The sequence below is a fragment of the Amblyomma maculatum genome, chromosome 2 (assembly GCF_055883805.1).
Source record: "Amblyomma maculatum isolate TAMU_Amacu chromosome 2, ASM5588380v1, whole genome shotgun sequence".
In the NCBI taxonomy this organism is placed as follows: domain Eukaryota; kingdom Metazoa; phylum Arthropoda; class Arachnida; order Ixodida; family Ixodidae; genus Amblyomma; species Amblyomma maculatum.
The window spans coordinates 208,866,478-208,889,832 of record NC_139345.1 but is presented as its reverse complement, the minus strand read 5'-3'; the positions used below and the strand labels follow the sequence as shown (position 1 = coordinate 208,889,832).

The 23,355-nt window shown below is 44.9% G+C and overlaps 1 protein-coding gene across 1 annotated transcript in view; it reads left to right on the top strand.

The window, feature by feature from the left end:
• The window catches only part of LOC146201195 (tRNA (uracil-5-)-methyltransferase homolog B-like), a 152,068-nt gene that overhangs the window by 35,348 nt on the left and 93,365 nt on the right, over positions 1–23,355 (top strand). Inside the window, exon 7 of the mRNA XM_084595675.1 lies at positions 12,633–12,779. Within this exon, the coding sequence (XP_084451801.1) occupies positions 12,633–12,779 (147 nt within the window). The remainder of the gene's footprint in view (positions 1–12,632; positions 12,780–23,355) is intronic.

Sequence of the window (23,355 nt, the reverse complement as noted above, 5' to 3'; positions counted from 1 at the left end):
CACTAGGTAACAGCCCCATAGTTGCTAGGGTAGAAAACTATTTAACCAACAGGTCTCGGTATGTTGTTTTTCAACACGACACTTCACAACTTAGTTCCTGTAACGTCCGTTGTGCCACAAGGATGTGTACTGGCCCATGTATTATTCCTTATTTTCATTAATGATTTGCCATCGAATATTTGCTCTAACATCAGGCTCTTTGCAGACGCTTGCATTATCTACCACGAAATTAACTCACCAGAAGACCATGTAGCCCTGAACAACGATCTTAAAACGGTAAATAAGTGGTGTAGCGACTGGCAAATGAATTAAATGTCAAAAAATGCGCCATCTGTCGTTCAATATACCATTAATAATACTTCATTGACTCAAGTCACGGAACACAAATATCTCGGAGTAATCATATCCCATGATCTTAGATGGCACTCTCATATAAATTATATCTCGTCCTCAGCATTACAAAGACTTTTTTTTCTTGGAAGGCGCCTCAAACTTGCACCACCAGAGACAAAGCTTATAAGACCAATCCTGGAATACTCTAATAGTGTCTGGTTTCCCTTCGCTAAGCCACACATAAACAAAATAGAACAAGTGCAGAGGAAGGCAATCAGATTCATTTTTAATAAATATAGGCTAACCGATTCACCAAATGACCTACTTCATAAAGCCGGTATGCTTACCCTGCAGAAAAGAGCCAAACTAGCTCGTCTTAGTTCATGTACCAACTACTTTCCAATCAGATAAATATTGATATGTCTAAATATATCTCCGATACAGACACCAGACCCACACACCAAAGCACTCGCATACTTTAAGCGAGTACACATTCTGGACCAACTGCTTTCGACACTCCTTCCCGTTAACCATACGTGAATGGATCACTCTAGACCCATTCATCACAAACAGTTCATCATTAAACGCCTCTCAGAGACACTTCGAAATTCTACTAAAACAAACTCAACTTTTCAATGTTTTAAGGAAACGTGCGCGCTTTCCAGACTGCTCTGAGTGAAGCTTGCTGTCAAAGTGCTCCTGAACTTGTTTACTTTTTCTATTATTTTCTTTGTTTAAGTATGCTTATTCTTTCCAGTATACTCTGTCACCAACGTCAAACAATATCTTCTTCTTTTTTTTTTTTTTGCTGTTAACATTTTCCACACCTACACTGTGTGATTGAAAGTTTCTAAACATTATTCTATTTCTCAAGCGACTTGTATTACACCTCACTTCTACGGCACTGTGGGTATAGCTTTTTACCATGTAAATTTTGCCTTTTTGCTTGTTGTATTAATACTGTTGAATTCATGCCCTTCGTGTTATAATCCCATATGGGATTGACAGTAAGTATAAATAAACAAAAATAAATAAATAAATAAACTGAAGCTGTGTCATGCGGCAGTTTACTGATGTAAAAGGTGGTGGAACTGAAGAGCTTTTCATTTTCTTTTTTTTTGTGCCAAAATGGGCGGTGTGGTAGAACTGTACACCCATGCTTCATTGTAAAACCACACAGAACATCATGGATGTTCATTATTGAGGTAAAAATATGGTGAATTATTTCACAATTGGGTAGTACTGAGCATGGAAATACAGTCGAACCCGGATATATCGAATTTTGGTTATATCGAACTTGTGGAATATCCCTTTGAAAATCCCATGTAAAAGTATAGGAAAGCCGCGTCATATATCTAACTCAATTTCGCCGGTCGTTCGATATATCTAACTCCACACCACGCACTGGAAAGTGGGCCTTCCCCGAAGACTATCGCATCACCCTTGGCCATTTGCCGCGTGAAGTTTTCAAGCCACGCGCGGAAGGAATGAGGGGACAGTTCGGCGACGGCTGCTCTGGGCAGTGCCACGCCCATTCCCCAAAGGCGCGCGCATCTGCAGTTATCGTTTCCCGCGCACCAACACATGACGTTTGCAAGCCATGTGCATGGGTGTGCCCATCCTTTTGCCAAGCTATCTCTCGTCTTCAGCACACGCTACGCATGCGCCAAGCCAGCTCAGCCCATATTCAGACAGAAGTCGGACGCTTTAGCGTGTGTTGCGAACTCTCTGCGAACGCGGGTGACGTGGCTTTCTCTCTGTCTCTCTTTTTTGCGAGAGTCATCCTTTTTTATCGGTGTGCTGTATGCGCGGCGTAGTGTAAGGTATGGCGGCTGCGGACGTTAAGAAGCGGTAGGGCTCTTTTTTTTTTTTTTCTTTTTTTTTTTTTTTTTTTTTTTTGGCGGGAGTCGTTTATTCTTGCATGTATGAATCAACGAAAGCACTCGGTGAGCTGCTGCGATCATGATGCCTGCTCCAAGCGCGGCGTGATAAATCGAACCAGGCTTGTGCAATCAAGTCATCACGGGCAGTCTGCCAAGGAGCTATCAAAAGATAAATGCGCCCTGACGTTATCGCTGTGCAGAATGAGCTGTGGATGAGAGGACCGAAACAGAGTGGCGCGCGCCATCAACATGCAAGCGAAAACGCTCGCGATTTCTGATTTCTGCCACGGTGACACAGAAACCTTGTTTTCAGCTGCTGCAGTGGCTCGAGCGGCTTGAGGGACGCAGTTCCAAGTTTGAAAATTTTCGCATCGTCGCTGAGATCGCTCAATCGCTTGCATATGAGCGAGCTGGCCTTAACGCATTTTTTTTTTTTTTTAATTCTCGGGTGCAAAAGTGGAGGGTGGGTATATTATGCGAGTGGCTTGATTACGCGACAAATAGGGTATCATTTTTTTGCATCATAAGTGCCGTCACAAGCCGATTACTGTATATTGAATTATCGATATATCGAACTATTTCGCGATCCCCTTAGAGTTCGATATATCCGGGTTCGACTGTATATGTACGCAGGTGAACTGACGCTTGAAGCAAGTGTAACAACATGTGTCCCAGTGTTCTACAAAAGAGGCATACTGAGTGGACAGGGAGGTGGGATTCTTCAGCCAGGGCCCGTATTCCGAGTTTTCGTCATTATCGAAGTGCCACTATCTCACTATCTCACGTGGCCTCAAGTCATCTGATTGGTCAGAACACAGTAACCGGGCGTTGCCACTATAGAACAGGAAGAGGTGGCAACATCATGTTTCGGCATTTCCAACAATCGGATGACTCGAGGTCAGGGAGATAGCGACATTTTCGATAACGGCGCAAACTCTGAATACTGGCTCAGAACACAAATTGAAATGAACAAGGGTCGAGGGAAGCCTTGGTATGCTAGACAGCATTTCAACCAGAGACAAGTACTTTTGTTGGACTGAGGCTTCCCTTTAACCCCTGTTCACTTTGTCCCACGAAAGGTTATTCAGCTATTCTTCATACAAGCTTTTACTCTGCACTTCCCACACTTCAAATGAGGCACAGCGTGGTTTGTCTCATAATGTTCATATTCTTCCAGCTCATTATCCTACTGTAGCACAAATTTTGCTAATGCTGTATGTCCTGAGAACACTTCATATACCCCGGAATCTTATTGCCTTTCAACTAAACAGAAATGCAGCCCGCGGGTGCTGCCACTGCAGTGTTTCCAAAAAGGCATATTTTCTCATCTGTCCAGTAGCGAGAGCTGTTCATGCACAAACAATTGCTTCGAGGGAGCTTCTGTGGTGTTCAGAGCTGTTATAGCTCACCGGTGCTTTTTTTCTGTACTTAATTAGCAATGTACTTTGCACAAACTGCACTGCATTAGTTGTGCTAAGAAATGCAGTTTCAATTAAGCTTCCTTATTCTTGGGTACATTTTATGAACACTCTTTTTGTCTTTAATTGCCTACAGAGCTAACTAGCAGCCGATGCAGTGGTCATGGATCTGCCTCAAGTTTACGTGAATGTTTACAGACATAGCATCAATCTGGTTATGCGACGACTCCTTGGCGACCTTTCCTTAAATATCGTGAGCAGCCCAAGAATAAGCGTCTCGGCCACAACCTGCAGCAGTGCCAATTGCTTAATTTCAAAATTAAAAGCCCAGTGTCACGATACACAATATAGAAGCTTAAGATATGCAAGTACACATGTCGGAGAGAACGTCGAACGAAGCCGGTACCTCACATCAGGTTACCATTCAGGAATCGTACTAGGTATTATATTTATATGCTATCAAACAGGGAGGCATGTACAGGAGAGAAAGGTGCCTGCTTTCAGAGACAAGAGGCAGTTCACGCAGACATTTGCCACTGGCTGCTAATCGTGCCATAAGGCAACACTACTGCGCTTATTCGATATGGATGCAGCTTAAAATGATGTTTATTCACTCATCATGAACTGCAATCAGTGCAGCTACAGAGGATACATTGCATACAAAGAATCTTCTTCTCCATCAACTGTTTGCTAAACTCACCTCAGCAGTATGATGCATTCTGTTTTCCGACCTCACAGATCATATTCCGTGTCAGTGGCAAACTTCACGGGTACATCTATGGCATATTTCCAATACTCGTACTTCTAAAGGTTGACAAATCTGTATTGTAAGAGTCCACCGTACACACTGTCATTTAACTACTGCTACTATGCAAGTCCCTACTCACTCTTGACAAGTCCAAAACGTGCTTACTTCTGCAGAGCATGCCTTCTGTTAGCACGGCAAAAAATAAAGGACTTTCAACGCTTTGAACAGCAGTCACTTTGCATTACACTGCATCACCAGCAGCTGCCTTGCACACACAGACATCAGCCACAAGTGAAACACGCATTCCACGATTGCCATTGGTGGCACTGCTAAATACATGGATAGATCTCATAACCTTCCCCTTGAACAAAGAGTTAAGGCTAGCACAATTTTGACTAGTGGTGATCGCCATACTAATAGACGAGTATCATAGTCTATTCGTCATGCTAAGCTTATCATGTTTTAATACTGAAGATGGTCTGTGCAAATTTTTCACAGCCACCCTCTAAGTCACTGATCTGTACCTCTCTAGCATTTCTTGCTTGTTTTATGATAATGATGATGGCTTGTCTGTCATTGCAATATATATTCTGCAATTTTAAGCAATAGAGACTTGTTAGATTAAACAAAAATATTATTAATCACTGCTTTTTATAAGAACTTGCATCTTTAAGTACTGTACCGAAACCTTAGCTTCCAACCTCACCGAAACCATGGCCGAAACCAAAACGAGACTAGGGCGCCCATTTTCTGCTAAAGCCGGGAAGTTTAATCAGTGCAAACCGAAAACGAGTGGCATCTACTGACCATAGCTCTGCAGCTGCGCCTATTCAAGTATGTGCATAGCACTGGTGAACGAGATCATTCCCCAGTTGCCCTAGGAGTAGCAGAGCTCAACAACAGCCCTTCCAAAATGTTTCACTGTATCGGTTTCCCTTGTATCAAAGAATTCTACCTGCGTGCCATGGCAAGATCTTATTTCAAATAGAGGTTCCAGATGTGTCCCTGCCGGTTTGCCACTCAACAGCAGCAAGCAAAAGGGCTAATGAAGAATCATGCATGTGTAGTAAAAACATGCATGACGACGGAGCCAACTGCAGGGCTACATTAGATGCATATATTGCAGTAAGTGGAGTATTACATAATATTTACACTAACGGAGAGACATGTAGGAAAAAAGGTCGACACATGGCGCAAATTGTTAAGTATAATACACTATAGTTGCTTACTTTTTTTCTCGGGAACAGAGGTGCGGAACGATATAATACACATACACGTGTGGACGATGTGGGTGTCATTGCTTTTAGTATGTGCTCCGTTAACAGAAAAATCGGGCAGTGCACCACTCACCAAATTTAAGATGAATGTCTGATGTATGCCGGCAGTTTTCATGCTTCATGCGTCTTTTATTAATGTAAAAATAATGGAGTGCACGCAGCAGCTGCACTCAAGATCAGGACCACTTGGGACAATGAACCTTCCTTGCAGCAGATCTTTCCACCATATCGTCATTTCATAATAGATGGTCATGATAAAGTTCAGTAAAGCACATGCAAGTACTGACAGACCGTTACCATGCTCAGCTTCTTTGGTTCTATATCAGTTAGCACAAGGAGAGCCCAGCGCTGCAGTGCTTGTAACAGAAAACAAGTGAGGAGAACCAGGGTCCTATATTTTAGTGGAGATTCCACTTCAAACATTTAGGGCTTAGTCGTAGTGGTGGTGGTGGAGTTAGCATCCCAAAGCTACACATGGGCATGTGTTGCTCTGTGATAAATGGCTCTGCATTAATTTAGACTATTTTTTACATGCACTGATTCACACAGCTCAGGGACACCTTTGCATTTCACCTTTATTTTAATGCAGTTGCTGTGGAGGATATTTGATACTATGCGCATCGATTACTGCCTCAAGGACCGTGCTGCCTTCTATAATGGCAGTCAGAGGCCTTTGTCAGAAATGACGTCATTCTGAAGCTAAACACTGCTTCTGTTCATAATACCATACCGTCAATGCTATTTGAGTAGCAAGTGGCAAATAGAAGTTCCAGTTGATGATTTCTCTTCACTGCCAGCAATAACAGATCTGCAGAGAGTGAAACTGTCCTCATACCCAACATGGGACGAAATGCACAAAGCCTTCAAACAGAACAAACTACTGCAAATCCTTGAAGAAGGGCCAGTACCTAAGATCTTTGTGTTTCCAAATGCTTACTGTCGTCTGGGAATAACTCCTTTTTAATACTGACCACATGTGCATATCGATGCTGAGCTTCTTCATGATCCACTGGGAGGAATGGTTTGGCTTGTAGGGTTTAACATCCCAAAGCGACTGAGGCTATGAGAGATGCCGTGGTGGAGGACTAAGGAAATTTCGACCACCTGGGGTTCTTTAACGTGCACTGACATCGCACAGCACACGGACGCCTTGCTTTTTGTGCCTCCATTGAAAAGGCGCCACTGAGGCCGGGATTCGATCCCGTAACCTTCAGAACAGTAGTCAAATGCCTTAACCACTGCGCCACCTTGGCGGTGTCCAGTGGGAGGAATAAAATCTAGTCCTAGTTGCTATCAACAAAAAGATGTGCTGTGTGTTTTAAAGACCTTTATCTCCAAATGTGAACTGTACCTAAAAAATGAACAGTCAAATCTGTTTCCTTCACACAAGTGCATAACAATGGCGAGAGTGTGGACAAATCACCGATGTCAAGGTACTATTGGTGAAAGAAAGCTTAACGGGACCGCATTATTGGCTTGCCAGTGTTCACTGTCTGAACCCATCTACAACTGGAACAGGTACAGGCACTGGCAACTTGTAGTTTGAACAGCTGCCTCTACCAATAGATTGTCATAGCTGTCATAGGCCCACTAACTACAATGAAAGCAGAAAAAAGTATTATGGTATGCACTAAGGCATGAAAGGTGAAAGTGTCTGCTCACATTCTCTCAGCATTGCCATCAGGTAAGTCCTTAGAGAAGACACCCCATTCACAAGCTGCATACACTTATCAACACAAAAGTACTTATTTGTATCAGTAATTAGTTGAAGTACTAAGCCGGATATAATAGCGCACAAAGGATAACGGGACAAGTGCGTGGATACGGACAAGCACTAACTATCAACTGAGATTTTATTGCACAATCGAATACATGTATATGTAGATGTACATGTAGATGTACATACATGTAGAGAATGCATGTAGATGTATATACATTCCCAAAAAATGCAAGAAAGAAAAGAACAGTGCCTGCATCTGAAACGCATTCTCAGTACCTACCGGCATCACCCGTTTGCACTAAAAATTCAAGTTCTCTTACTGACAAAGATAGCGGTGGCGTGCTGACGCATCCAGTTCCTGCTTGCGCAACCTTGCACGCTTCAACTATCTCTCGAGTGAGTTGGTCACGGTGAAAGTAGATTGCTACAGTTTCCTCGAACACCAGTCGGCAGGGAGGCCTACTGTCACACATTCTGCAATGCTCAGCCAAATGCCTGTCTACAGCAACACTGCTGACTTTCTTTGTGTGCTCTTCCAGGTGTACATTTAAGCGTCTGCCCGTTTGCCCGATGTAGAATTTTCCACATGATAGGGGAATCTTGTAAACTACCCCCTGCCAACAAGGTACAAAAGGCTTACAACCAGGCTTACGCTTCTTAACAGGGCAAGTCATCGTGCGCAATTTCTGCAATCTGTCAGGGGCTGCTTCACATGTGACCACAGACCTAACTTCTTAAGATTGCGTGAAAGCTGTCTGCAAGGTATCACAGCTAACTTTTCTTTCTCTCCTCCACTGCTCTTTATCAGTTAGACGTGATGCTTCCTTCCTTTTTCTATGCAAGCTTTCACTTACTGAAGCAAACATTTGCCTAGAAAAGCCAGTGCCTCCAACCGTGCCAATTGTATGCCAATGCTTTCATCTGTTACATGAAGACATCACTTGTGAAGAGCATTGGACAGACAAGAAGACACAGTATTTCTTTCAACAAGCTTTGAATGTGCGGAACAGTATGGCAGAGCAGGCTTTTTGGCTGTAGGCTCACAGAGCCAACACATCTGATCATTCCTTAACTGCAGCCGCAAGCCTAAAAAAAGTTTAAACTGTCATTGTCAGGAATTTCCCCGAGTAGTATTAAACCCAGAGCAGGTAAGTGCAATGCATACTGAACTGAGAAGCCAGTGGGGTGCTTTTATCATAATGGAGGTGCAACATCTGAAGGCTAAGAGAAGTACTGTTCCTTACGTGCATGTGGCTTAAGAGCACCATGCAGGAGCTATGTATAAATGTCAACAAGATAAATGAATAATTTCGAGCTCTTCTGATGGGCCCCATCATGGGTGTGCTAACATACAAACGAGCAGTAATTTGCACTTTCAAGTTGAAGATCTTTACTTTTGTAAGTTAGATATTTTGGCGTACTTGGCAATTAAGGAAAGGCCAATTTAGGAAATAGTGATCGAGATGCAGAAAAACTACCGGACTAAATAATGCTACGTCCACAGCAGCCTGTAGAAAGAAATGCGTGCTTGCTGCCCTATGTTATGCTGACACCCATATGCCTATGAGCACTTTTTTTTTTTTTTTTCTGCACACACGCTTGGGTGGTTGAACAGCGTTCTCCAGTGCGCGGGTTAGTGGCATTTTTGGCCGCGGCTGTTCGGTTAGATTTACCTTTTAAGATTTGAAGGTAAACGCAATGCAGACGAAAGCGGATGTACCCATTTCGAGCGAAAGGGCACTCCTAAAACGAGATCAGCATACGAAGTACATTCGCGCTATTTATTGATATCCAGGTGAGCAGTCAATCCGTCAAGACGGAGGGACGGACGTAAATGTATGCGCTCAGGAAGGTGGAAATACAGATATAGAACACATTTCATGTACTACAAGTTCTCTTGAGACTTGTGGCAGCGTACGGCCCGCGACTGGGGCTTCGTTTGACGTTGTAGTCCAATTATTATACTGTCAGTTTCTTTAAGTGCTCACCTTTCCGCACTCGTACTGTAGTCGGTATTATAGGTAATTAGCACGAATGAAACTTGTAAACCACCTATAGGCACAGTCGTCTTCTACTGTATGGACGCTGCCATTTTGGCTTCTGCAGCGTTCATGCGCGCGAGTATTGTCATAACAACATGAGAATTTGCATGAAGCTTTTGACCATTTAGATAATGTGTGCAATTAAAAATTGTAATCAAAGTTTAAGCATTGTATTGAATATACATTTGCATTTAAATGAACTCTTATCAGAAGTTACTTGACAATGCTTAAAGACCTGGGTACGAGGCTTGCTTGTATTGGCCAGGGTAGGCAAATATGCGACCAGGTTGAGGCCAAAACTGAATGTCAAACTCTGGAAAGCGCATCGTTGAAGATGAAGTTTTGTTGGCATCAGCTAATTGAGAAAGTTGGCTTGGGAAAGAGCTAAGGTAAGCGTGTGTGCCAAGAAAAGGTGGGCGCCGTATAAGTGTTATCCAGTGGTGACCAGTGACACTGGTTGTGAACTTCAAAGATATATTTCTTGGGTCAGCCAACATTTACTCGAGCAAAAAGTTCTGCATTGTAAGCTGTGAAGTTTGTACGTTTTATAAGGTATGTCAGGCATTTCTATCATGAGGGCCTTTAGGCTTAATATGCCTGTCAATTTAACAACAGTGCCGCTTTTTGCCAACTTTGGGACTGATTTTCCCAAAAATACTTCTTAAAGTCGAAATTCTTTTTGGCATCAACTCTATGAAAAGGTGAATGATGCAAAAAATTATTGAGGGAAACAAACGGAGTTCATGGTAATAAATACCGAAATTTTTCGCTTCTTTATTAACCCAAGGAAACGCAGGATCCCCTTATATGAGTGCAGTAATGAAGTTACATTAAGGAAAAACATATATGCGATAATATAAAATAGACTTTGTTATTGTATCTGCTTTTGCGCATGATTTAAATATATTCAACTGCAAGCAGCTTTTGCGTGTTGGCGAAAACTTCACAAGTCGCTTACGGGAAAAAAAAAAATTTTTCTCCACTAAATTACTTTACCAAAACAGCATTCACATGATCGAGAATTGCTCCATTTTTTTTCAAGAGAATCGGTGATAGTTGCTTTTGGTGCCTAAGACGTTTCGCATGGAATGACCCAATAATGGTTAGAGAAGGAAAAAATATTTGAGGGTCTCTTGATGGGGGGGGGGGGGGGGGGTCTTAAAAGGAGAATTGGGAAAGCTTATCCTTCATCTCCTATCATTTGCCTCTCAGCTCTAAGAATTATTAATCCTTTCCAGTCAGCTGTGGTCATTCAAGTCGTCATTTGACATATTGGTCATTTCGTAGTCATGATGAGTCATGCCTAGTCATTGTAGTCATTGCCACTCATAACTAAGCAATTTTACTAATTCCTAATCAGTTGTGATTACAGGTTATCGTTTGACGTATTGGTTGTTTCATGATCAGTAGCAGTCATGATGGGTCATGCCTAGTCATTGTAGTCATTAGCATTTATCGCTAAGTATTTTGACTCATTTCTAGTCAGTTGCATTTAGTTTGAAATAATGATCATTACAAGTAATTTTTAGTCATTATTATTCATCATCATTACTAACCATTAGCATCAGTCAACTCTGTCGATGTCTATTTATAACATCTATTCATTACCCATCACCATCAATCGTTTTTATTCTTAATCTCCCTCCTACACATCCACTATTTGTGAGTGACAGATCATGTGCACAGATTTACACTCCATGAGAAAGGCTTTCGCCTTAAAAGGCAACAAAGGAACGTTTGCACAAATAAACATTAAGGCAACCAGAACAATGGCTCTCAGCCATGGATGTGTTGAGGATCCCTTGTGGACCTGTAGAAATGGTGTAGATCACCCCACCACACTTGGGGGGGGGGGGGGGGGGGGGGGGGGTGATCTTGTGTGGGCTCCAGGGAGCAGGTCACGGAATAGGGATCGAGTCAAAGCTAAACTGGCCTCTAAAAAACGCACACTCGATAATTCAGTGCACCGTGTCCTGCAGAGGTGAAATGGAGAAGAAGCGACATGTCGGAGCATGCACGCATGCCACTAAAAGGAATTCGGCCCCTCCCAGCACGGCGCCGCTTGCTAGTCGAGCACACCTGAGACGCTTTGCATTGCAATCCCGTCCAGCAGTGCAGTCAAAGCTTGTGTTTCACTGATATCGGCATCAACTAATACCATAAATGTTCTTTCTCTCTCTTGAGCGCTCTCTGTTTCTGCACTGCTGTCGAGCTTCACTCTGAGAAACTAAAGTTGGCTGCAAACCTCCGTGCTTTTTTAACCTTGCAAAACTGTGTCCAAACAGGGCAGAACTATCGTGCGACTTTTCCTTTTTTGTGTGCATGGGTTTCACAGACTTCCCACTCTGAACTAGAAGATACTCTAACAGAACTTGTCAGGTGACTGCAAGAGAGTGTGAGGGAGCCAGGGGTCTCACACAAAGGTGGAAGTGCTGCTCCATTTGCTCTAGACAGCTTTCCCGGCACCACCCTGCTCTAAACTGACCCAAACTGACTGCGTCAATGGAATTGGCTGCCAAAAACTGGCCCGAGCCAGCTATGCCTTTAGACCAATAGAAATTCATAATTTCACAGCATTTATTACACGCATAACGTTACATTAGTGAAAATTCAGTACAAGTCAAATAGCAGTTGCGATTTCGAAACTATTTTAAGCGGGAATATTCACACACACTTAGAAATAATGTCTCGTTTTTGCTGCTTTGTGCTGCCTATGTTGTTGGAACTGGTGTTTTTCTTCTTGCTCTGCATTAAATTTTGGCAGCAACATATCAGTGTATAGTTGTTCACATCTTTGATGTGAACAACTGTACACTGACATGTTGCTTTCACATCTTTGTTGTTGTGAAATACTGCAGTTGAAGAAATGGACACCATGATGGTTTAAAAAATCCTTTGAAAGCAGCAAGAATGTGAAGGCTGTTTCCTGGTGTCCTTCTTTTGGTGTGTTGCTGAGCTCTGGGTTTCTGCCACTTTGCCCAATACCCATTTGATTCACTTCACACTTAAATATGGGAAACATTTCTTTGCAGTGGGTACCCCTACTGCTGTAACCAGCAGGAAAACAGTAGTGCTTATGATTGCAGTGATTGCTTTCTTTACAGCTGCTGCAGTAATAGACGTAACTGGTTCATTCTCAACTGCTAAAACATTCTTGCAAATTGTACTGATTAGGCACGGACATTCTCAGCTGTGAAGTTGGTTCTTCCAGGTGTTCCAGGAGTACATCCAGCGGTCTCCCCTGCCCGGCTGCTATGAGACTCACTTCCAGGGTCACTGGAAGCACCTGGTGGTGCGCTCCAACTCCGCCGGACAGCTCATGGCCATCGTTGTCATGCATCCACAGCAACTAACGCCCGTAAGCACCCTCCTTCAGCCCATCCTTGGCCTAATTCGGGGCTCAGGTTCGGCCCATTGTAGGCCATCCTTAGGTGAACCTTTACTGTGCCAGCCTACACATTTAGTTAGGAACCTGTGAGCAGTGTGTAGTCTGTATAAAGATGTGTAGAGGATTTGCATGCTATAGGCAAAAGTGCTACGGTTTTCTCCAGTTGCTGCATCAGTATGCCATTTTGGCCGTTAAACAGCTCACCAGTAACGGAGACAAAAGAAGGCAAAGTGGGCGGCACAACATATTCTTCATTTGTTGTTTACCTGCCAGGTTGAATCACAGTCGAACCCGGATGATTAGAATTTCGGCTATATCGAACTCATGAAATATCGCCTTGAATACCCCATGTCAAAGAATAGGAAATTTGCATCGCATATAGAACTCAGTTGCACTGGTCGTTCGATATATCGAACTCCAAGCCACATACTGGAAGGTGTGCCTTCCCCAAAGACAATTGTGATGCGTCACCGTCAGCCGTTTGCCGCGCCACATTTTCGAGCCTTACACGGAAGGAATGAGAGAGAACAGTTCGGCGACGGCTGGTCTAGGGCAGCGCTGTGCCCTTTCTCCAAAGGCGTGCGCATCTGCGGTGATCGTGTGCCGCGCATCAACACACGACGTTTGCAAGCCATGTGCATGAAGGCACTGAGAAGGAACCGGTTTGGCAACGGCCGGAATGGAGCAGAAGCAACCAATGCAGCCGTGGTGTTTGGGAGAGGGGGAAAACACGATAGAGCAAAGGGCAAGAGTGTGCCATTCTTCTGCTGAGCTTTCTCTCTCCTTCCTCTCACTTTCCCGGTCTTCATTCGCAGCAGCACGCACCATGCATGCGCCGACAAGCCAGCTCAGCCTGTGCCAGACAGAACGTCGCACGCTTTCTCCAGTGTGTCTGTGTGTTGGGAACCCTCTTCGCACGGCGTCTGACGTGCGATGTGCGTCTGGTGTCATCATGCTGAATGTGCGTAAGCTAGGGCGGCTGCAGATGTTACGAAGCGGCAGATCTGTTCTTTTTTTTATTTTTATTGCGATAGTCGTCCATTCTTGTCGTGCTGAACGTGTGGCGTAGCGTAAACTATGGCCGCTGCAGACACTAAGAAGCGGCATTTTTCTTTTTTCTTTTTTAGAGCGTAGCTTTTTGGCGCCCGTTCCTGGGTTTCTCGTTGGCGTCGGCCTCGTAACCAGCACGCGAGCATCAACGAGAGCACGCGATCAGCGGCAATCATGACACTGGCTTTTAGCATTGTTCGCTTCAAACGGCATTTGCAGATATCACACTTTCCAATGATTTTGTGGCAGCGGACTACGCCCGCCCCAAGCGTGGTGTGATAAATCAAACCAGGCTTGTGCATTCAAGCCTGGCACTCTGCCAAGTTTGCTCACCCCCCACCGCAGGAGCTCTCAAAAAGTATAGTCAGAACAAAAACATGCCGTGATGTTATTGCTGGGCAGCATCTTGGCGTGCTGCCAATAAATGAGCAGTGTATGTGACGGCCGAAACGGAAGGACACGCCACCCACTAAGCGAAGCAGTTCCAAGTTCGCCATTTTTCATTCTGTCGCTGCCGCTCGTTGCTGAATTCACTCAATCGCTTGCATGTGAACCGGCCGTAACGCTTTTTTTTTTTTTTCAAAATCTCAGAGGCAAAAGTGAAGAGTCAGTTCATTATGCGAGTGGGTTGATTCCGCAACAAATACGGTATCATTTTTCACAATCGCAAGCGGCATCTCAAGCTGAATTCTGTATACTGAATTATCTATATATCGAACTATTTCGCGATCTCCTTCGAATTCAGTATATCCAAGTTCCACTGTACCATTAACCCTTCTAGATCCCCATTCTCATTCAGTAGAGTCTACCTGGACTGTAGCAAAGCTACTTATAGCAAAATAACGGTTATAACAAAGGGATTTCCATTTGTCACTGCCATTTTTTGCATTTTTAATACAATTTCGGTCTGGTTTTAAAGAAATAAATATATGTGTCTCAGTGGACATAGCGACGAGAGGCAAAAATGATCTACCAATTTAAACATTTCTGCCTTTCACACAAATGTTTGTGTGAAAACAAAATAAAACTCGAGTTAAGTAAGAGAAATATCTGCATGCTATTTTTCTATTTTTATTGTAAAAATTGTAATGCCAAACTTTATAAGCAGGTTGATAATAATCTCATTTGGGAAAACCAGCATCTGTCTGTACAAGAATACCCAAACCGAAAATACAGAAAAGCTATAAGCGAAATTTGAAAATATAACCAGACCACATGTTTTCTTTTTATGCTTTGGCCGTAACAACTATCAATGAGCACATGTTCTTGGTAACCTGCTTCGTAGCTGGTCAGTTTTAGTGGCCTTGAAAAAAACTGAGAAAAACCGTTTGCATTACTGTAAATTTACCGTATATACTCGCGCAAAATGATCCCCCCTCCCCCTGCACACACACACGCACTTTTACCACTGAGAATTTAGAAAAAAAAAAGAAACACAGTCATTAGCACGTTCCTCCGTTCCACGCTGTTGCTGCCGACAGTGCATTTCTTGGCAGTGCGCCAAAATGCTGCGCAGCGATAGCATGATAACATCACACTGGTGTTTGCCTTTTTTACCACTAGCGAAAGTGTGTGTGTGTGTGGGGGGGGGGGGGGGGGGGGTGCTTAGAAGAGTTCCAGTGCTCATTTGGTTGTGCAAGCCTCATTTTAGTATGTTTGCTTGGGGTGGGCAACGTCCACTGTCACACAATCGTTGGAATATGTGATAGCCACAAACGCCTTTTGAAGTGAACAGCGCTAAAAAAATTTATTGGTTTATAGGAAAGGCAAGGTGCATGTATCTCACATTTTTCGGTGGACACCTAACCTGCGCCCTGAGGGAAGGAAGGGAGATGGGGGTCAAAGAACAAGAGAAAAAGGTAGAGTCATGATTGCAGGTGGCTGCGTCCTTTCATCGATGACTGATGGGGGGATGGATGGATGACTGTTGCAAAAAAAAAAAAAAAGGAGTTTTTCCTACATAATCATTTGGTTTTTGATTTGGAGACCCGTAGCGCCCATCCGACATCATAACCTTTCATGGGCGTTGGGTGCTCACAGAAATGCTTATCCATATTCCCGATTTAAGGGGATCGAATTAACGAGTTGCAAGTTTTCGAGGCTGCGCAGAAGAGAGCACAGGTAACTGCCACCACGCCGGTCATGGTGCCTTTTAAGCTTTGCCCACTCTTCCATGCATTTAACACTACTTGAAAATGCAATGCGGTGCTTACAGTCATTTTGTCGGCAGTGAGATTTCATGGATCAGGCTCTGCAGCATATTTTCGTAAATCTTCTTCCACAGATGCAACCACTGCCAGAAAATGTATTTCGCAACTTACCGTAAAAACCGGACTATAGGTCAGACCAGAATATAGGTCGACCCTCTAACTGACCAATTCTAAAGATGAAAGAAATCTTTTTCAATGGCAAAAGTACCGAAAGACACCCTTACCTTGAAACAAATGTGACTCAACCGGTTGCACAATGACGACAGTATTTATTTTCACTTAAATGCTGCTCGTATGTACACCCGGCCAATTTTTCAACAGTATTGCGTGACCACTGACCCGCACGTTTGTCAGCACCTTATCATCATGGCACGGAGCAGCGAAAGAAGCGAGAGTAAGCGCAAGTGTACACATGCGCGTACCTCGTTTGTTTCGCCACTCAGCACCGTTAATAAGGCGCTGATAAGCACGCGGGTCGATTGTTGCGCAATACTGCTGAAAAATTGGTCAGGTGTACGGTACACAGAAAAGACACAAAGTGCACAAACGTTGGTCTACTCAGAGTCATCAGAGTCGTCCAAACTCGAGTCGGATGACAAGTGCTTGTCACTTCCCACGTCCCACAGAGCATCATCCTCTGTACCGTCCAGCGCGTTGCTGATGCTGCATTTTCTAAATGCCTTTAGCACCATCTCATCGGGCAGAGATTTCCACGCCGACGACACCCAACCACAGACAGTCGCAAGCGGTGGACGTCGCAGGTGGCGGTGGTGGTGGTCTTGTTGTCCCCCAGCATCCATTCATTATAGAGCTCGCGCACTCTATTTTTAAAAGCTTGTTTAGCACAACGTCTAGTGGCTGCAGTACAGACGTCAGCCCACCAGGTATGACCATGAGATCAGTCTTGCCATCGCACAGGGCCCGTTTTACGTCGGCTGTGAGGTGGCCTCGAAATGAGTCGAGAACGAGCATGTTCGCTCGCTCGAAGAGAGCACCAGGTAGCCACTTCCAGACGAGCCGGATCCACTCCAGCACTAACGCTTCGTTCATAAAGCCCTTTTCATTGGCCCGGACGATGACATCGCGTGGGAACTCCTCCTTCGGCAATTTTTTTCTCTTAAAAATGATGAAAGGGGGCAGATTCTTCCCATCGGCTCTGCACGCGAGCATCACAGTGAATCGCGAGTGCTTGTTTCTCGTAGTTAAAAGCTTGATCTGCTTCGCCCCTTTCTCGGAAACAGTTCGGCTTGAGGGCATATCGAACCACACGGGTGTTTCGTCAGCGTTTCCGATCTGTCCCATCATGTACTCGCGTTGGTGCCGGAGCGCAATCACATAGCGCTGAAACTCGATGAGTTTGTATTCAAACTCTTCGGGCAGTTTCTGGAACACAGAAGTATGGCGCCGTAGTGCAAAGCCCTTCCTCTTCATGAAGCGCCGCACCCAGGATGGCGAGCCCTTGAACTGCGTCCTTGTGAGTCCCGAGGCACGCGCAATCTCTACCGCTTTCACGCGGATGCATTCGACAGTCACAGGCAGCGACCTTGCACGCAGCTCCTAGACGAAATCAGTAACCTTGGCTTCTAGTTCTAGATAGGGTGCAGTCCGCCCACGAAATGTTTTCTTCTGGTTGCTGCAAGTAGCAATACGCAACTTCTGACTCCGCCAGTACTGAACGCTCTTTTCGGATACTCCAAATTCACGCTGTGCCGTCAGGTTACCGTGAAGCTGCACGTACTCAATCGCCTTTTTCTTGAAGGCGACGGTGAATTGTCGTCTGCTTCCGCTCATTTTGAAGCAAAAATGTCAAAAGCTGGCTTTTAGCAGAATAACTCTAGACTATGGTGGCTAGCTCCAGACAACGGAAACGCAAAATGGCGATGCCACGCCGCGCTGCTGCTGATGGCGATGGTGATGGAGATGTGACGGAGGCTGTCGACTTCAGCCGCCCATTGTTACACGACCTCCGTAGTTTTTCCGCCAGTGACCGGTATATAAGACGAGAGTGGACTTTTCGCCACAATTTTTTGAAAAAACCAAAACAATTCGACCTATATTTCGGTTTTTACGATAATTAATAAACTAGAGAGTGTAGCTGCTATGGATGAAAGTCTTTTGCTACGCTTCTTTGCAAGTGCCTTCTTCAGGACTGCTAAAGAACCATCTTGCTGTACGGCTAGCCACAATTGTAGCTTCATACAAAGCACTGCTTCATGTAATTGGGTATTTCTTTTTGGTAGCCAAATGCACAAAATATTTGATACAGCGGATCAAACTTTTTATCTGCACTTCTAGCTGAAAGAAAAAGCTTGGGATTGTCCTACACATTACTATACCTGAAAACTGAGCTAGCTGCCAATCACATACTCATTGACAGTTGTCGGTGGCATGATATCATAAAACTGCTCTTTAATTGCCCAGACAAGGCAACATAGCACTGGATGCACGTCCAATGCTCACTCCAAGGCAGCAAGCAACACATGTCTTCTGTTTGAGTAGGTAGCACTTTTGTTTGTGGTCAGAAATTAAGTTATTTGCCCAAAAAGTTGTGGGCTATATCTGCCCAGAGTTAGGTGGTTTAGTAATGGAGACTGAGGTGTTTGGATGTTGACCGAGGTCTAAACGTTTCAGAATGCGTGTCACTGCTCCATAGGAACACCAGCAGAATTGATGGAGAAGATGGCCCCATAAACATGTCCTGCCGCTAGCGGTAGTGGGCTCGTCCGGTCACATTCTTTCTCATCACAATGTTGCCATCCGGTGCAGCCCTCTCCTTCTTCCACCATGCCACACTCAAAGCACCAAGAAACCAGTCTCTCTGAATACTGATCATTTATAAGTTGCAAGGAACCCAAAATTGACAAACGGCATGTCATTTTCATTGGTTGATCTTGCAAGCAAAACATGTGCACTGACACTGGCTTTTGTCACAGATGCTGTGCCTCAATGCTATTCACCTGAAAACTGCTAAAACTCATTTGTTTTTGGTCAGAACGTGGTGAATTTGAATCGACCGGTGGGAAGATTTTTTGTGATGGCAAACATGGAATGGCCTTTAATACTGTAAGCCAAAACGTCATCAAGTGGTGATGGTGGCAGCTGCATGAGAACCCTCTTTTGCTGCCTATGGCATCAAAACTACCAGAGCCTTGTCCTTTGTTAAAGGGCCGCAGAAAAGGTTGGTGTAAGGCCATCAATAAACGTGTTTAATGTGTAGAATCAGTGCTTTTGAGCAATTTCCCAAAGTATAACTCCTTGGAACAAAGCCAACGATTTATTATTAATTTTTAAAACAGCTTTTTTTAAATTTGCAGACACATAGGGTAGTACCTAGGGGTGAGCTTTGGAAGTGTTCTTGATACCACTGACGTCAGTGGTATCAGAGTGCCATTCGATGCAGCCACGATGGGCGCAACTTCGAGGACGCATTTATGGTAGCTGCGAAGGTCACCTGCTCATGCCCTTCATAAACACCTTTTGCACTTTATTACTGCGCTATATGCGGGGCTGCGAAAAATTAAATAGTGGAAGAGGCTTTCCTTTAGTCTGAACTTGCTGTGACGATGAAGAACTCATACCATATTTACTCATAATGCTCGCACTTTTTTTTCACAGAAAATCGGTGCTAAGTTAGGGGGTGCGATAATTATGCGGGGAAAATTTTTCAACAAATGCTTTGGAGTGCACAAATGTAAATAGGCTGTGAACCGGGGTTCTCAAGCCAGATATTGTAAATATAACCAAACGATTAATTTCAAGCAGGACTTATGTTTGTAATAAAAGGACAGAGACGACAAACACGGACTACAAAAACACTTTATTCACGAAGGCTGGCCACCTCCAGCATCACCATCACTCTGAGTCCGCGTCGACACTGCCATGGCTATCGCTGGTCGCTGCTTCGTCAGCTTCCTCAGCCTCACCGTCTTCACCTTCGCAACCTTCATCCCACACCAAGACGTCTTCCGTCGTGTCCAGGGCGTTGGAAATGCCAGTTTTTTTTAAGCTCTTCACGACGACTTCAGCGCCAATCATGTTCCAGGCTTCTGTTATCCAGCTGCACAGCTGCTCACAGATGGCCTCTTTATCTTGCCGCCCGGTGTAAGAGCATGTTGGCCTTAGGCCATCCATTCTGCATACAGTTTCCGAACATTATCTTTGAACGGTTTGTTCAAAGAAACGTCCAGAGACTGTAGCATTGATGTGAGGTCGCCTGGAATTACTGCTATGTCTGTGCGTGATTCAGTCAACTTCGTGCAAACAGAGTCCATGAGGTGACCACGGAAACTATCGAAAACGAGAAGCGACGAACAAGGAAGTGCTCCAGGTCGCCGTGCCCACACCATCTTTAACCAGTCGATCATCAACTTTGCCGTCATCCAACCTTTCTCTTGTACCCGCACGTGTATTCCGGAGGCCAGCTTTCCTTTCGGCAGGGTTTTGCGTTTAAAAATGGCATAGGTGGCAGCTTCTGCCCATCTGCCGTCACGCCTAGCATCACTGTGCATCGTTTTTTTTTTGGCACCAGTTGTCCTGATGTGCACAGACCGCGCACCTGTCTGCTGCAGTGTCGTGTTGCTCGGCATGTCAAAATTGAGGGGCGTTTGGTCCGCGTTTCCTATCTGCGAGAGCAAGTTTTTTTCTTGCTGAATTCGTATGACGAAGCGGTGAATGTCCACTATCTTGTATTCATAGGCTGCAGGTAGCCGCTGGCAAAGCCTCGTCCGCCTCCTGAGCGAAAGTCCATTTCACCGCATGAATCGCGTGGCCCACCCGTTACTTGCCCAGAAATCTTGCTGAGATGCCTTCTTTCCTGGCAATTACGCGTGCCTGGTTCTGTATTAGCTCTATTGACACGGCGCAACCATCCGCCCGTAGAGCCCTAATGTAGTCTAGGAGTACAGTTTCAACCCCAGGAAACTTGCCCTTCTTCGGACCACGGAAGGCATGCCGAGTCTTGCTGGTTGCCTTGAGATTGTCGTGCTGCCGTCTCCAGTAGCGGACGCAAAACTCGTTGACTCTGAAGTGTCTGCTGGCGGTGCGGTTGTCGTGCTCCAAAGCATGTTCGACAGCTTTTAACTTGAAGGCAGCGGTGTAGCTTGCGTATCGCCCCATGGTGAAGCGGCACCAAGAGCACGGTGACAAAGTAACACGCACTGAACGAGGCCTATGAACGTCTTCGCAAAATGGCGGAACTACGCGCGGGACTCGGGAGAATGTGCAGCGGAACCAGTGGAACAACAAAAGTGACAAGAAATGCCTTGACGTTTTCTTCTCGAGGCACTAGCGGCGCTAGCGATCGGAGCTGGTGATGATGACAATGATGGTGGTTTGGGTAGCCCCTCCTGCTACCGCATGCACCTAATTGATTGGGCCAGCTAGTTTCAGTAGCACTTGAAAGATGGCGCTAGTCGACTCCGTGGCAATAAAGTTGGGGGGTGCGAAGATTATGCGTGGAAAAAGAAAATTTCAATTTTTGATAGACAATGTGGAGGGTGCGAGGATTATGCGAGTGCGAGCATTATGCTGGTAAATACGGTAAATTCTCCGGACATCATACTCTGGCATCGTGCTGATGAGGCACTGCTTTTATCCACCGTTTTGAGCGTCGCTTTCATATGTGCGAATCTGGTGACTGTGGAGAGAAAATATACAAACATTAGTGAATTAAAATGGCCAAGTATAATTTTTGCTACAGTGAAATGGAATTGATGACTGCTTACATCGCAGGGCGCGCGTGTGACCCGCACTAGTGTGACCCGTTCTGGTGAGCGATTTGCAGGCAACTGCGAACAGAGGTCGGCGATACTTGTGGAATTAGGCCGATTGAGGACGTTCACCAGATGCTTGTCTTATCGGGTTTATTTTATTAGATGGGCTTCCCTGTAATGTGGGGATGAAAGATGAACCTTTGTTACAACAGTGAAGCCGCTGACTTGCTCCGTAGTGCCACCAGCTGAAACTGCCTAGGCCTAGCGATGAGTAGGGCTAGCAGGGAGCAGGCACAGAGCTTGGCAGTCTTGCTGGTGGTGGCGTTGCCGAAAGCTCCGCACTTGTGCAGGCATGCTGCCGTTGCACAAGTATAGCAAGCAGTCCTTATGACATTTGTCTTTTGTGATACGAACATGGACCGCATAAAACCAAGCAGCGCTTCACTTCTGTGTCACTCCGTGGTCTTGACTATGGTGACCGAAATTAATGCCACCTGCGGCAGCCTTCACAAGCTTCATTGAATGAAAATGGCAATCGAGAATACTTTTGACTACAGTGAGCAGTAATCGATAATTGTTTACATCACAGGATGCGCATACAATTCTCACGAAGTTCCAGTGTGACCCAGTCTGCCGGGCATGCAGATGGCCAGGCCACAGTCATTGGGCCGTTTTAGCCAACGTAAGCGGTCACCTTTTACAGATGTGAATAAATCAGCTAATAGTTATCTGATTACCACTGCTGCATCTTTCTGTTGGTGGGTCCAGAGCGATTCGTGTTTTGTGCATCCACTGCTTCAGCTCAGGCCCATGTCAGAGACTGAACAGGCGAAGCGAGCGGAGCGAGTGCTCCAATCGGAGCCAACTGCTCGGTGATGTGTTTGTGGGCGGAGCATGGTCGCAGTCTTTTTCGCTTTCGTTACGGTGCGCTCCGCAATATGAGTTTACACGGAAAGTTCAAGTGTCCTTTAAAATTGCCGCCTGCTCTGGTTTTAAACAAGCTGGATCAAAAATTCTTCCGCAAGGGTGATGGATCACTCAATATCTGTCAGTATACTTTACTTTTTTCAGTCTCAGTGCCCACCCCTCTCAGTAGTCCTTTAAGATAATGTTTGGGCAGAGGAAGGTGAGTGAAGGCTCATTACGACACAAATGTAAAGGAAGCCAACAGTCATTGAAACCCAGGGAAGTACTAGGGGAATGGTATCCTTTTCTTAATGGTGAACTTTATCAAGGTGGAAATACCCTTATGCCTATTAATTTTTGATAAAAAGTCATGTTACATGCAGTAAACGAGAAGCTCATGCCCCTTGTGGCATTCGATGAGATCTGGAAAAACATTCCTCTCTGTTTTCCTTGGTTTCAGTGACTGTGTCTGCCCGAAGAGAGTGTCCGTGGGAGTGACAAGAGAGAAGGCAGCGACAAAAAGCCTGCTGAGCAAGGAGGGCGACAACAAAGGAGGCTGGAGCACCGCACTCTGACAAGGAGAAAGAATAGAAAACCAAGATATTTGTTGGGATGAGGGGCTGCACAAGAGAGATCCTGTTGCGAATAGCTGTAAATAAGTTTTTTATC